The 16,349-nt window shown below is 38.3% G+C and overlaps 1 protein-coding gene across 1 annotated transcript in view; it reads left to right on the top strand.

Moving 5' to 3' along the window:
* Positions 1-16,349, top strand: part of btk (Bruton agammaglobulinemia tyrosine kinase) — a 42,973-nt gene that overhangs the window by 18,570 nt on the left and 8,054 nt on the right. The window contains exons 5-11 of the mRNA XM_046849792.1: positions 6,162-6,243; positions 6,342-6,470; positions 8,177-8,235; positions 8,393-8,580; positions 8,691-8,753; positions 10,406-10,460; positions 13,421-13,503. Coding sequence (XP_046705748.1) covers positions 6,162-6,243; positions 6,342-6,470; positions 8,177-8,235; positions 8,393-8,580; positions 8,691-8,753; positions 10,406-10,460; positions 13,421-13,503 — 659 coding nt within the window. The remainder of the gene's footprint in view (positions 1-6,161; positions 6,244-6,341; positions 6,471-8,176; positions 8,236-8,392; positions 8,581-8,690; positions 8,754-10,405; positions 10,461-13,420; positions 13,504-16,349) is intronic.

The following is a 16,349-nucleotide window of genomic DNA, read 5'->3' as shown; positions in this document are numbered from 1 at the left end:
CAAAAGACGTTGACAGTACATAAGTTTGTGCAAATGGATTGTCCGTATACAATCAAAAATATATACTGTACTTGTAAACATTTGGTTGGATATAACCTTTTGGTTCAACTAAAGTGTGCAAACAGAGGGTTTTTCCCCACTGTTGATTGTGTGTGTTAATTGTGTGTGTATATGGTGCTCTTCACAATCTCCACAGAGGAGCTGTTAATGTTCAGCAGGAAATGGTCAATTTATGTCCTCCTAAAGTCAACAACCATCTCTTTTGTTTTGTCTACATTCAGAGACAGGTTGTTGGCTTACACTAATCCTTTAACCTTTGCACCTCCTCTCTGTATGCTGACTCGTTCTCGCTGTTGAAACATACCACGTTCGTGTCATCAGCAAAGTTCATGATGTGATTTAAGCTGTGCATTGATACACAGTTGTGAGTCAGCAGTGTGAACAGCAAGGACTAAGTACACCGCTCTGAGGGGCCCAAGTGTGATGGTGTTAAAGGTGATGTTCGCGATCCGGACAGCCTGAGGTCTTGTAGGCAAAAAGTCCAGGATCCAGTTACAGAGGGAAATGTTCAAGCCCAACAGGTTCAGCTTCCCAATTAGGTGCTAAGGCTCAGCTTCCCAATCCGGAGTTAAGAATCAGCTTCCTAATCAGGCAATAGAGTTGAATTCTGAACTGAAGTCTATGAACAACATTCATATGTATGAATCGTTGTTTTCCAGGTGAGTGAGGGACAAGTGAAGATGGTGTTGTCGGTGGAGTGGTTTGGACGGTATGCAAACTGCAGTGGACCTAGTGCATCTAGTGTTATGGGCAGCAGGGTCTTTATGTGCCTCATGACGAGCCGCTTGAAGCATTCAGCAAGACTACAGGACTGTAGTCATTGTGGCAGGACACAGATTGATTCAATTCAATTCAATTCATTTTTATTTGTATAGCACTTTTAACAATGAACATTGTCTCAAAGCAGCTTTACACAGATAATGTGGTGATTAAAAGTAAATATGTTCTTTGTAAGTAAGTTTGTCCCTGATGAGCAACTGTGGCAAGGAAAAACTCCCCGAGATGGCATAAGGAAGAAACCTTGAGAGGACCCAGACTCAAGAGGGAACCCATCCTCATCTGGGTTACACCGAATGTCCATTTGAAGCAGATATACCATGTTGCGGGGTACAGTGTTGATGATCAGAAGCGAACTGTATTCCTGAGTCAGTGTAGGAGACTGTTGACATTAACTACAGTCCAATCCATCCTCAAAGCCCCCGTTCTTACTCCGGAATTTCATGGAACCACCCAAGGCGTTGATGAGAAACCGTCCCAAGCTGCACAGAGTGGCCTCCAGTCGAAGAGAACACTATCCAGAGGCAGGCCTGGACGAAGTGGGAAGATCCACGGAGGGGAGAGGGGCAGGAACAATGGTCACTGTAGCCTCAGGAGGAAGTTTAACTCGACCGAGAGAGAGAGAAAGAGAGAGAGAGAAGAGGGTGACAGGAAGAGAGGGATATGGATTATTAAGTGTCCTTATTGTTGTATGAAAGTTAATGTCACTGTGCAGTTTGGACTCCGGCAAGACATGCTATGGCAGCATAAGTGAACGTGAGTGAACGTGTGAATGTGAGGGGACGACAGCATACAAATATCCCAGTTCACCAAACACTCTATATCCATGTTCCCTCCAGATCTGAGCCTTTACCTAAGAAAAAAATCTACTGATCAAAGGCTTGACTGAATAAATATGTTTTCAACCTCAGCTTGAACACTGAGACTGTGTCTGAGTCCGGAACACTGATTGGAAGGTTGTTCCATAACTGTGGGGCTTTATAAGAAAAAGATCATTATTTGAGGAACCAACAGATAGCCAGCACCTTTTGATCTAAGTAGGCATGGAGGATCATACTGGTACAGAATTTCACTCAGATACTGCAGTGCAAGACCGTTAAGTGCTTTATACGTCAGTGGTAGTGTTTTATAATCAATGCGAGATTTGATTGTGCAGACTGTGTAGACTGATTAAAACAGGGGTGATGTGGTCATATTTCCTAGATCTAGTGAGGACTCTTGCTGCTGCATTCTGAACTAACTGAAGCTTATTTATGCACTTATTTGCACACCCAGACAGTAAAGTGTTACAGTACTCTAATCTAGAAGTAACAAAAGCATGAACTAGTTTTTCTGCATCCTGTAATGACATAATATTTCTAATTTTAGCTATTTCTAAGGTGAAAGAAGGCGATCCTGGTGATGATATTCACGTGAGCCTCAAAGGAAAGACTAGGGTCAATAATAGCACCAAGATCTTTGACAGCCGTACATGCTGAAACAGAAACACCATCCAGAGATGCTACGTAATCAGAAAGTTTGCTTCTAGCTGCATGTGGTCCTAGTAAAAGTACTTCTGTCTTATCTGAGTTGAGCAGAAGAAAGGTATCAAGCATCCACTGTCTAATGTCCTTTACACACTTCTCAACATTGTTAAGCTGATCTCTCTCATCTGGCTTTGCTGAAATATACAGCTGTGTGTCATCAGCATAGCAATGGAAGCAAATCCCATGTTTATGAATAATTTCACCAAGAGGCAGCATATATAAAGAGAAAAGCAGAGGGCCTAAGACAGATCCTTGAGGAACACCAAACTTTACCATTTACATCAACAAACTGATAGCGATCAGTCAAATAAGGCCTGAGCCAAGAGAGAGCTGTTCCCTTTATTCCAACAACGTTCTCAAGTCTAGCAAGTAGTATAGTGTGATCAATGGGGTCAAAAGCTGCACTAAGGTCAAGCAAAACAAGTAAGGAGACAAAACCCTGATCAGGGGCCAATAACAGGTCATTTACCACCTTAACTAGCGCCGTCTCTGTGCTATGATGGGGCCGAAATCCTGACTGATACATTTCAAAAATGTTATTCATAAGTAGGTGTGAGCATAACTGCTGTGCTACAACCTTTTCTAAAATTTTGGATATAAAGGGGAGATTTGATATTGGTCTGTAGTTGGACAGCTGACATGGGTCAAGGTCAGGTTTCTTAATTAGGGGGTGGATAACTGCCAGTTTGAAGGATTTTGGTACATAACCAGTGATAATGGAAGAGTTTATTATTTTTAAAACAGGTTCAATTACCTCTGGAGTTATCTGTTTAAAGAAGCTTTGTAGTTGATTGTCTGCAATAATTACACTGCTGTCTACAGGGTTACTTGTAAAATAATTTGGATTTATATTAACCGTCTGGATTTCTTGCCTGATGTTTTCAATTTTATTATTAAAAAAGTTCATGAAATCATTACTACCTAATGATGGTGTGCATGTTAGTGCAGTGCTTTTATTCCCTGTTAATTTTGCTACCGTGCTGAATAAAAATCTAGGATTATGCTTGTTATTTTTTATGAGAGAGGAGAAATATGCTGATCTAGCAGCACTAAGAGATTTTCCATAATTTAAGAGGCTCTCCTTCCATGCTATTTGAAATACTGTTAATTTTGTTTGACGCCATTTACGTTCTAATTTTCGAGAGGTCTGTTTTAAGGTGCGTGTATGATCATCACTGTGCAAATTTTTTCTCCCTGATCATTTTGGTCTTAAGGGGAGCTACATCATCTAGAGTATAACGGAACGTTGATTCTAGGTATTCAGTGGCTCAGTCGAGCTCTGCGGGGTCAGACGGAGCTCTATCTAATATCGAAATTTCTGGAAGATTATTGATAAAACGCGCTGCTGTAGCTGACGTGAAAGTACGCTTAACACGGTAACGTGGTGAGGTAGTAATGCAATGACTGAGGCAGATTTTAAAAGAGATGAGATAATGGTCTGAAATAGCTTCAGACTGTGGAATTATGACTAAGTTTTTTATTTTTAATCCAAATGTTAACAACAAATCGAGAGTGTGTCCACCACTATGAGTGGGTCCTATAAAATTCTGATTAATTCCAACTGAATCTAGAATGGACACAACCTGCTGCTCTTAAGGAGTCTTCCTGATTATGAAAATGAATATTAAAGTCACCAATAATTAATGCTTTGTCTAAAGAAGTAGCTAAATTTGTGATGAAATCTGCAAATTCTATGAGAAAATCAGAGTAGGGCCCTGGGGGTCTATAAATAATAATTAGTGGAATTGACTGACTGGACCTGCTTTCGGACACTGCATATTTTATGCTGGTGTAAAGAACTTCAAATGTTTTACATTTGTGTTTAGTCTTTTGTGTGACATTTAGATTATTATTATAAATAGCTGCGACTCCACCTCCTCTGCCATTTAGACTGGGTTGGTGTATGTAACTATACCCAGGAGGACTTGCTTCATTTAATGCTACATATTCATTCGGTTTAATCCGCGTTTCTGTTAAACACATTATATTAAACTCCTGGTCGGTAATAATTTCGTTTATAGTCAGCGCTTTTGACGTGAGAGATCTAATATTCAGCAATCCTATCTTTAGATCAGAGGTGCTGGCTGTGTGTTCAGTCCTATTTAATTTAATGTTAATCAGGTTACTAAAAACAGACTTTCTGAGAATTCCTATATTTTGGTTTCGCTCGGGGGACAGACACAGTCTCAATTTGGTGGATCCTGAGTGACAACTCTGTGCAGCTAGCAGACAGTCAGTTTAGCCTGTCTGTCTGCTCCCTGGCCTTAGCTCAGGACAGTCACTTGTTAACTAGTGCTGTTCTGAGACTATGACCTATACTACAAGAAATGAGAGCAGCACCTTCCCGAGTGGAATGGATACCGTCCCGCCCTAACAGGCCAGCCTTGCCCTCGAAAATGCTCCAATTATTAATGAAGCCCCCATTGTTTTTGGAGCACCACTCGGACATCCAGCAGTTTAGCAAATATAACCTGCAAATATAACCATCGCCACGTCACATTGGGATGGGGCCAAAGCATGTTACTGCATCGGACATTGCCTTCGCTAATTTACACACTTCTATAATATTACTCTTAGTAAACTCTGACTGTCGAAGGCATATATCATTAGCTCCTGTGTGAAAAACTCTTAGAGAACCTGTGCTTTCCTAAGAATCTAAGCTGACCTGCTATGTCCGGCACCCTGGCTCCCGGTATACACATAACCTGTGCTGCTGGTGCCCCTAAAGGTCTAGCTAATTTCACGTGCCTCAGAATGGAGTCTCCTAAAACCAGAGCTCTTTCAGGTTTCTCAGCGGGTGCTTCACTGAGGAGAGCAAACCTGTTGGACACGTGAAGCGGAGAGAAATGGTGCTCCCGTGGGCAAGCCTTAGCGCTAGCTTTGGCTTTGCGAGTATGCCGCCGAGCCGTCACCCATTCGCCCCGCTACGAGGGCTCTAATGCCGGAGTCGGGGGAATATTAACTTCACCTAGGGCATCCAGACTTTCCCCTGCAGAACCTGGACTTCTCTCGCACTCACTTCTTCTCTCTAGACTCTGGATGCGCTCCTCTAATGCTAAGATCTTCTCTGTCAAAGAGCAAACTAGCTTACACTTCTCACAGATAAAATTATTGCTAACAACGGAGAAAGACTGACTAAACATGTCACACACACTTCACACACTGAATGAACTTGATGTTCGCCATAGCAGAGAAATTACGTACCTTAATGTGATTACTTTAGTGTGTGTTCATAGTTCCGGTGGGAATGTCCTCCGCTCACTGCTTTCAAACCCTCAAACAGGAAAAAAACGCTCTTCCGAAAGCAAAAAACGACGAGAAAGTAACGGAAAGTAAAGGATGTCGGAAATCAAAACAATATTTTGATATTTTAAAGCGATGAAAGAGAGAACAAAACTAACTGTAAAAAATTTAAAACGCTGATACAAATCATATACAGTTCAGTACACAGTGAAATGACCAGTACAGTAAAGAAAGTTGTGCATATGGATTATTCATATACAAATCAAAAATAAATAACTGACTGTACACACCACACCACTTTTTTTTTTCCAAAATGTTTATAACTTTTTTAGCCAATCTCCAGAACTTGCAATATTCCTCGGTAGAGAAACTGCTGAGCTTTCCATGCTATGTCAAGTATATGTGATCATCAAATCAACTAACCATAATAACCTGTATTGTTTACACTATATATTGGACAATATCAATTCAATATAAGTATTAAATCATAATAAATATATAATTTAATATAATATTGAATCATAATTCAAGCAAGATATGTCTTTTTCTTTACAGATAGTCTATGATGAGGGACCGCTCTACATATTTGCCAAAACAGATGATATACGAAAGCAGTGGATACATAAACTTAAGCATGGTCAGTTTCATCCCCATTAAGTGGAATTAAGTTTATACAGATCTCTGAATTCACTATATGAATGCATTTTTTTATGTCCTGTAACATATCTGTCAAAGTGGTACGATTCAACAAAGACCTAATACAAAAATACCACCCCTGTTTTTGGGAGGATGGCATGTGGAAGTGTTGCCAGCAGGAAGTCAAGCAGGCTATGGGCTGTAAGGTGCTGGAAATGAGAAATGGAGGTCTGTAAAAGAAAATAAATAAAAAGATAAAAAGTCCTTTAATGGCATTTCAGAACACAACTTTAAACATATTTATTATGCGATAGTAATACAACCACAATTTAAAAAAATGTTGGGATGCTGTGTAAAATGTAAATAAAAACAGAATACAATGATTGCAAATCAAATAAACATATTTTATTCACAATGGAAGATAGGAAACATATCAAATGTTTAAACTGAAGATTTCTTTCTTTTTTTTTTTTATAGATGGCGGCTAAAAATTTCTAATGTGTTTACCACTATGTATTCTCCTCTTTTCTTTTAACAACACTGTAAACATCTGGGAATTAAGGAGACCATTTGCTGGAGTTTTGGGAGAGAAATATTTTCCTATTAATGTCTGATTCTAACTGCTAAATTAGAATTAGAAGGTGATTGGGTATAAAATGCTGATTGGGTACCATGGTTGGGTATAAAAAGAGAATCTTATAGAGGCAGAGTCTCTCAGAAATAAATATGGACAGAGGGTAATCAATTAGCGAAAAACTGTGTCTACAAATTGTGGAACAATTAAATAATAATGTCCCTTAAAAGTGCAAAAACTTTGAATATTTCATCATCTATAGTACACAATATTATCAAAAGATTTTAAGAATCTGGAGAATTTTTTTAAATCTCTGTCTGGTATGGCCCCAACATATTTAAATGAACTTTTTAATCTGCGCACCCATGGCCAAACTCTCAGGTTCTCTAATCATGTCTTGCTTGAAGTGCCTAGACCAAGATATAAATCATGGGGTGACCGCGCCTTCTCAGTGGCGGCTCCGAAGCTTTGAATTTGCCTCACTTCTGATCTCACCTCTGAAAGAAAATTTTCTACTTTTAAAGCTAAAATAAAGACCCATTTATTCACCAAAGCCTTTGTTCTGTAGTAGAGGGTGTACTTAGTCTTCTGCTCCTTAATGTTTATTTTATTTGTTGTGTTTCAATGCACATTTATTTAATTTTTTACAAATTTTTTATTTAATTTTTCTTCTGTTTTAGTTCTTACGATTTACTTCTTTTTTTTTATGCTACTGCTATATTTTATTACTTTTATGTTAACTGTACATAAAAGCACATTGCCTTTTGCACTTTGTTCAGCACCTATGTTCTACCTGGAAGTTATTAAGTACTATATAAATAAAGATTGAATTGAATTGAATATACAGGGTTCAGAGCAACATATGCCTCCATCTACATGTCTTTTAGGGAAGGGCTAGCATGTTTCAGCTGAGCAATGCTAAACCATACTCTGCATCTATTACAGCAGCATGGCTTCATAGTAGAAAAGTTCAGGTGCTGAACTGTCTGTCCTGCATTCCAGATCATCTTTTGAAAACATTTGTACTGAAAACATCAATACTACTCTTAAGCAACTAGAATCATCTATCAGACAACAACATGGCAACATTTCTCTCCCAAAACTCCAGCAACGAGTCTCCTTAATTTCCAGACGTATTCAGACTGTTGTTAAAATAAGGGGCTTATGAGATTTGCAAGTCACTGCATCCTGCTTTTATTTACATTTAACCTATTGAGTGTCCCAACTTTTTTGGAATTGGGGTTGTAATCATTTTTTTATTAAATAACCGTAAAATTCTATCTAAAATCGAATTTAATTATAATAATATTAATAATAATAACAATAATAATAATTACCATGGTAAACATTTCCTTCAAAGGACTTTCTGCAGGATCTCGGCGTAAATCAAGAAAACCTCTTCCACCTACACCTGAAGAGGTCAGGCAGTTATCATTTTGTAACTGTCACAATATCTGATAGTTATTTTTATATTCTTTATTATTATTATTATTATTATTATTATTATTATTATTATTATTATTATTTAAATTATTATTAATATTGTCTTTTAAACTGAAATTTCTGTTTGCCTCAGGAAAAGCATTCTATATCTTTGCCTCAAGAGCCACCAAAGCAGCACGGCTTTTTAGTGGGTATGACAGTTATTGCTGAATATGAGTACTTTCCCATGGCACCTCAGGACCTGGAGTTGAAAAAGGATGATGAATACACAATCTTGCAAATATGTGATGCCAACTGGTTAAGAGCCAGAGATAAAAATGGGTATAGTTGCCATCAAATGAATTCCATTTTCTTGTCAATCATACTGTAGAATTGCAAAGAGTCCAGAGACATGCTAGAATAGCTCACCTATTCTTTCTTTTTCTTTCCAGCAAAGAGGGATATATTCCAAGTAACTATGTTACTGAGGCCTTAAATGGATTGGAGAAGTTTGAGTGAGTATACTTAATGATAGAATCTACAAACCCGATTCCAAAAACGTTGGGACACTGTACAAATTGTGAATAAAAAGGAATGCAATCATTTACAAATCTCATAAACTTATATTTTATTTACAATAGAATATAGATAAAATTTCAAATGTTGAAAGTAAGACATTTTGAAATGTCATGCCAAATTTTGGCTCATTTTGGATTTCATGAGAAAATCACATTCCAAAAAAGTTGGGACAGGTAGCAATAAGAGGCTGGAAAAGTTAAATGTACATGTGAGAAACAGCTGGAGGACCAATTTGCAACTTATTAGGTCAAATGGCAACGTGATTGGATATAAAAAGAGTCTCTCAGAGTGGCAGTATCTCTCAGAAGTCAAGATGGGCAGAGAATCACCAATTCTCCCAATGCTGCGGCAAAATATAGTGGAGCAATATCAGAAAGGAGTTTCTCAGAGAAAAATTGCAGAGTTTGAAGTTATCATCATCTACAGTGATGATGATAACTGATGATGATCATCTACAGTTATCATCATCTATTCAAAGATTCAGAGAATCTTGACCCAGAATGCGTAAGGGTCAAGGCCGGAAAACCAAACTGGATGCCCGTGATCTTCGGGCCCTTAGACGGCACTGCATCACATACAGGGATGCTACTGTAATGGAAATCACAAAATGGGCTCAAGAATAATTCCAGAAAACATGGTCTGTGAGTTTTAGCCTTTGTTGGCTAAAACTCTATAGGTCAAAAAAGAAGCCATATCTAAACATGATCCAAAAGCGCAGGCGTTTTCTCTGGGCCAAGGCTCATTTAAAATGGACTGTGGCAAAGTGGAAAACTATTCTGTGGTCAGACAAATCAAAATTTGAAGTTCTTTTTGGAAAACTGGGATGCCATGTCATTCGGACTAAAGAGGATAAGGACAACCCAAGTTGTTATCAGCGCTCAGTTCAGAAGCCTGCATCTCTGATGGTATGGGGTTGCATGAGTGTGTGCGGCATGGGCAGCTTACACATCTGTAAAGGCATCATCAATGCTGAAAGGTATATCCAAGTTCTAGAATAACATATGCTCCCATCCAGACGTCGTCTCTTTTCATGAAGACCTTGCATTTTCCAACATGACAATGCCAGACTGCATCAATTACAACATCATGGCTGCGTAGAAGAAGGATCTGGGTACCGAAATGGCCAGCCTGCAGTCCAGATCTTTCACCCATAGAAAACATTTGGCGCATCGTAAAGAGGAAGATGCGACAAAGAAGACCTAAGACAGTTGAGCAACTAGAAGCCTGTATTAGACAAGAATGGGACAACATTCCTATTCCTAAACTTGAGCAACTTGTCTCCTCAGTCTGTTTGCAGACTGTTATAAAAAGAAGAGGGGATGCCACACAGTGGTAAACATGGCCTTGTCCCAACTTGAAATTTAAAATCAACTTATTTTTCCCTTAAAATTATAAATATTCTCAGTTTAAACATTTGATATGTCATCTATGTTGTATTCTGAATAAAATATTACAATTTAAAACTCCCACATTATTGCATTCTGTTTTTATTCACAATTTGTACAGTGTCCCAACTTTTTTGGAATCGGGTTTGTATCCAAAGCCCACAACTGAACATTTAATAGATTTTTTCCTTGTCTCATTATAGATGGTATTGCAAAAACATGAACCGCAGTCAAGCAGAAAATTTACTTAAGAATGAGGTGAGTATAGGACCAGGCCAGCCATAATGAATATCTCAAAATGCTTACACAGCTTAGCTATGGATCCACAAACACGTAATAACTACCTGGGATTGTGCCTAATACCTAAATATGTGTGCATCATGCTGAGACTGTCAATAAAATACATGAAATGACAATAGCATAGTGGTAGCTTTAAAAACCTATCAATACTCTCACTTCAGCTACTGTGGGCTTAATGATTGCCTATTGGATCAGCAGTAATTCCACTTCCCTCTTTATGCTGAGATGATTGCCAGCAGTTAGTTTTCAGCAATACCTATTTCATATCAATCATTAATGGGTTTATAATGAGGGGTTTCGGTGGATTCTGAAAAAGGCATTTTGTTCCTTTAAATAATGCTGATGTGGACTTATTAAGTGTTATCTGCTTTATGGTGATGTTATGAAATGGCCACCATATTTTCAGCTCAAGAAATTTCCACTGTCCAGTAGTCCATGCACAAAGGCATGGGATCCAAGTGGTATGAGCTCCTGCCTAATGTATAAAGCCACTATACTCATGGTCTCCATGGTCAATTGTATTCCCATGCAGTAGAGATAGAAATACACACAATAAGCCACGTGGATGTTCAAGCATCTTCAGGAGAGATTTTCTTTGGTATTTCTGATTTCATTAATTGCCCAGCCCATGCTTTTCTGTGCCTTTTCACAAACAAAAATTACATACAAAAATTCTGGTACTACTAAGGCTTTTGTCTTAATCAAGTTAAAATGTGCTACATTCTAGTGCATGTGGACTGGCTACTGTTTCGTCTCCAGCTTTCTATCTCTCTAGGTCAGGGGTCACCAACCTTTTTGACACCAAGAGCTACTTCTTGGATAGTGACTAATGTGAAGGGCTACCAGTTTGATACACAATATAACAAATTTGCTTAATTTACCTTTAATTATATGTTATTATTAATAATTAATGATATTTAATGATACAAACTCAATTGCACAGGAGGCCAAAACTCAAAGCACACTTTAGGTTGCAGGCCGAACAGGATAAACATTTATTGAACACACTAAAAAAAGTTTATATACATAAATATGAATAAATACAGACAGGAATATAATTTCAGAATAAATAAACTTAAATGTTAAATAAATAGCTCTCCATAAAAATATCTCCTGTTAAAATTATACAAGTTAGAAATATGAACATGCTGCGAAAAAACCCTGAACAAAAAAATAAAAATTGTGCTTTTAAGTACCGTATTTTCCGGAATATAAGCCGCTACTTTTTTCACACGCTTTGAACCCCGCGGCTTAAACAATGAAGCAGCTAATATATGGATTTTTCCTGGGTTTTTCCCAGGTCAAAAGCTTCAAGCCAAAAAACTGAGCCCCATAACATTAGACCAATGAAATTGCCGAACGGGTTCAGGTGAACCAATGAAACACTTTATATCAAATCGGGTGCGCTCCCACTTAATCGCGCCACACCACATGCTGAAAACAACCGGGCATGAAAAAAACGCACCTCACCTGTGTTCTGAACTGCACGGCATCCGGAGAAAACCTATGGTGATTTTTTAAACGCACGACGATGCCAAAAGAAAACCTCGAGAGAGAAATAGTTGTGAAAGGAAGGAGTGAACAATGACTTTCTTGGTAGGCTACTGTTTAGATAGCAAGCAATTCCCAAAATACCGCTGTGCTCTTAAAGGACCCACAACATATTTCACCCGTTACACCGTGTAACAGACACTGTCTTTCGGTAAAGCCTGTGTAAAGTTCATTAGTTTCAGTGTAGACCTGCGTCTTATAGACAGGTACTTATTTATGTTCAAAATTTAAATCTTTGTAAAATTCAGTGGGTGTGGCTTATATTTGGGTGCGCTTAATAGTCTGGAAATTACGGTAAACGTTAAAATAACAGCAAATCAAAACAATCAGATTTCTTTGCTCTTATGCCATTTTGAAAAAAAAGAATTTTAAACTTTAAATAACTTAAAATATTTTGCTCTTCATAAAAATATCTCCTGTCAAACACAGGACGTCTCACACCTTCATCATGCAGCTCTTCAGAAATTCTCCCTCAGTAAATAACCAGCTAATGTGCCTCTTCTACTTTCTGTATCTTCTGCTCTGCATTCAGGTTTTTCAGCTTATCCTGATGTTTTGTCTCGTAGTTCCGTCTTAGCTTATATTCCTTAATTACAGCCACATTCGCTACACATATAAGACACACGGGTTTATCGGCAGTGTCAGTAAACCTAAACTCGGTTTTGAAAGGCTCTGTTTTCAGAATAAACTTTTCTCTTCGCCATTGTGAGGGGCTTCACAATAACTTTACAAAAGGGTTAAATACATCAACAGAAGTTCGACTTGATTGACGCTGGAATGTTCCCAGGTAGTCTAGCGTTCGGTAGGGCAGCTGAAGCTGAAGCGCTGCATCATGGGATCTGTAGTTTTTCTTATCAGCAGGATATTAATAACAACAATAATAGATCTATATAATATACGGGCTGGATATAATTGTACGTCGAGCTGGATTTGACACTGAGTTCGACACCCCTGATATATGTGAAGACACTGATCATGTTAATGATTTCACAATAATTATCAACAATGATTTAACAAGGTAGGAAACAGCAATTTTTAGAAAAGGCTTGTGGGCGGCTCATGTGGTCCTTGCGGGCGACCTGGTGCCCACGTTGGTGACCCCTGCTCTAGGTTAAAAGAGATAAACAAAGCAAGTATTGTAAAAGTAACTTTTTACATGTAGGTGAGTTCAAGTCGCTTCTTCTTTGTCCACTCTGCATTCAACCATGCCCTTGCTTCCACAATACAATTGAAAGACTTGCAAATGGTCTAAGCATATGCATGACAGCATTCACCAGTGTTTTTCTTTATGGCTGAGATTTTGTGCAATTATGTTATTGTTACACACTTTAATAAAGGCTTTAACCTTAACACTCTTGTACATACAGAATAAAGATGGTGGCTTTCTGGTGCGAGATTCAGGAAGATACACTGGAAAATATACTGTTTCCGTTTTCACCAAGGGCCAAGGGTGAGCAGGATATTCACAATAATTATTTGAATGATATAATTGTATAAATGATACATAATAATATAAGCAAATTTGAAACACATTGTCACTTTTTTTTTTTTTATTGAAAAAGCATGATACTGTCAAGTCTCAATTCACCAGAGGCTGTTTGTATGCACAAATCTGCAAACAGTTACCTCCAGACACCCCAATAAAGCTAACACTCACCATTTTCACAATAGATCAGCAAAATGTAAAATACACAACAAACAAAGGGTTGTAGTTGCCTATGTGCCATATATATTACCAGACTTAAATCTCACAGGGCTGAAGTCCTAGTTAAATGTGTGCATGTGTGCTTTTGCAGGGATGGGCAGTATTTATGATACATGCATTTCAAATATGTATTTCAAATATAAAATAGAATGTCATTTGTATTTAAAAGGTTTGATGAAAATGGCCTCATATTTTGTATCAAAATACTTGTGTTTTGTAAATCCAAAAATTTTTTTAAATAAAAAAAAAAAATTGTAGTTTTCTATACTGTAAAATATTTTGTAAGAAGTCTACATAATGAAATCATAAAAATGTGGCCTCTAAATGGTGCCTACGCAGTAATTTGCCCAGATTGTTGAGATCAGAACAGAAAATGTATCCATACAGAAGAACGTGGTCAAGTCAGCTTTTAAACAGGTGTCAAATGATTGATAATCAAATAAATATTTGATTGCCGAATATTGTACCCTAATTAAATTAGCTCTTTAGTAGGATCATGATTATACATACCATTGCCTGGCACATAATATAATATTATATTTATGATTAACAGTCAAATGAATAATTAGTTAGAAACCAGTTGATATAAATACAGTTGCCATCAGTTGTCTTCTTATGAATGATTTGTTTGTCATTGAGTCAGTGTTGCTGATGCAAAGTAAGCCCTTAATTAGGATAATATAAGTTTGTGAAGCAGGATGGGATAGGATTAGTAAGAAGAAAGTGAGAGCAGCGATTAAGAGGATGAAGAATGGAAAGTCGGTTGGACCAGATGACATACCAGTAGAAGCGTGGAGATGTTTAGGAGAGATGGCAGTGGAGTTTTTAACCAGATTGTTTAACAAGATTCTGGAAGGTGGGAGGATGCCTGAGGAATGGAGAAGGAGTGTGCTGGTACCGATCTTTAAGCACAAGGGAGATGTGCAGACCTGCAGTAACTACAGGGGAATAAAGTTGATCAATCACACCATGAAGTTATGGGAAAGAGTAGTGGAAGCCAGGCTGAGAGAAGAGGTGACTATAGAGAACGACAGAAGGAATCGCATTGTGCATTTGTGGATTTAGAGAAAGCATACGACAGAGTGCCAAGAGAGGAGTTGTGGGATTGTATGAGGAGGTCAGGTGTGTCAGAAAAGTATGTGAGGGTGGTGCAGCACATGGTGAGGACAGTGTGACAGCAGTGAAGTGTGCAGTAGGAACGACAGACTGGTTCAGGGTGAAGGTTGGACTGCATCAAGGATCGGCCCTGAGCCCTTTCCTGTTTGCAGTGGTGATGGACAGGTTGATGGACGAGGACAGACAGGACGAGGTCAGACACTCTGGACTATGATGTTTGCGGATGATATTGTTATTTGTGGTGAGAGTAGTGAGCAGGTTGAGAAGAGCCTGGAGAGGTGGAGATATGCGCTGGAGAGAAGGGGAATGAAAGTCAGTAGGAGTAAGACAGAGTACATGTGTTATAAGAGGGAGGGCAGTAAAGTGGTGCGGTTACAGGGAGAAGAGGTGGAGAAGGTGGAGGAGTTCGGGTACCTGGGGTCAACAGTGCAAAGTAATGCAGAGTGTGTTAGAGAAGTAAAGAAAAGAGTGCAGGCAGGGTGGAGTGGGTGGAGAAGAGTGACAGGAGTGATTTGTGAAGAGTATCTGTACGTCGCTCTGGATAAGGGCGTCTGCTAAATGCCGCAAATGTAAATGTAAATGTATCTGCAAGAATGAAAGGGAAAGTTTATAGGACTGTGGTGAGACCTGCGATGTTTTATGGATTAGAGACAGTGGCATTTAGTAAAAGACAGAAGGCGGAGCTGGAGACAGATCACTCTGTAACACCAATCTTTACCTCAGTGATTGTGGGGAACTCACCATTTATATCAACAAACTGATCGCAATCAGTCAATAAAAAGCCTAAGCCAGGAGAGAGCTGTTCCCTTTATTCCAACAACATTTAGTCTAGCAAGAAGGATATTATGATCAATGGTGTCAAAAGCTATACTACGGTTGAGCAAAACAAGTAAGAAGACAAAACCCTGATCAGAGGCCAATAACAGGTCATTTACTACTTTAACTAGCGCTGTTTCTGTGCTATGATAAGGCCTAAATCCTGACTGACACATAAATAAAAAAATTATTCCTAAGTAGATGTGAGCATAACTGCTGTGCTACAACCTTTTCTAAAATCTTGGAGATAAAGGGGAGGTTTGATATTTGCCTATAGTTGGACAGCTGGCAAGGGTCAAGGTCAGGTTTCTTAATTCGGGGTTGATAACTGCAGTTTGAAGGATTTAGGTACATTATCAGTGCTAATGGAGAATTTATTATTTTTAGAACAGGTTCAATTACTTCTGGAATGATCTGTTTAAAGAAACTTTTAGGCAAGGAATCAAGAATACAAGATGACTTTAATGAGGAAATAAAATTAATTGAGTCATTCTCTTGAATAGGAGTAAAACTTTGATTGTCTGTCTAGTGCTATCTACAGAGTTATTTATAAAATAGTTTGGCTTTATATTAATTGTCTGGAGGCCTGATGTTTTCCACTTTATGATTGAAAAAATTCATGAAATCATTACTACCTATTGATGGTGTGCATGTTAGTG

The sequence above is a fragment of the Silurus meridionalis genome, chromosome 5 (assembly GCF_014805685.1).
Source record: "Silurus meridionalis isolate SWU-2019-XX chromosome 5, ASM1480568v1, whole genome shotgun sequence".
Taxonomy (NCBI): Eukaryota; Metazoa; Chordata; class Actinopteri; order Siluriformes; family Siluridae; genus Silurus; species Silurus meridionalis.
This window is presented reverse-complemented; position numbering and strand designations above follow the sequence as displayed.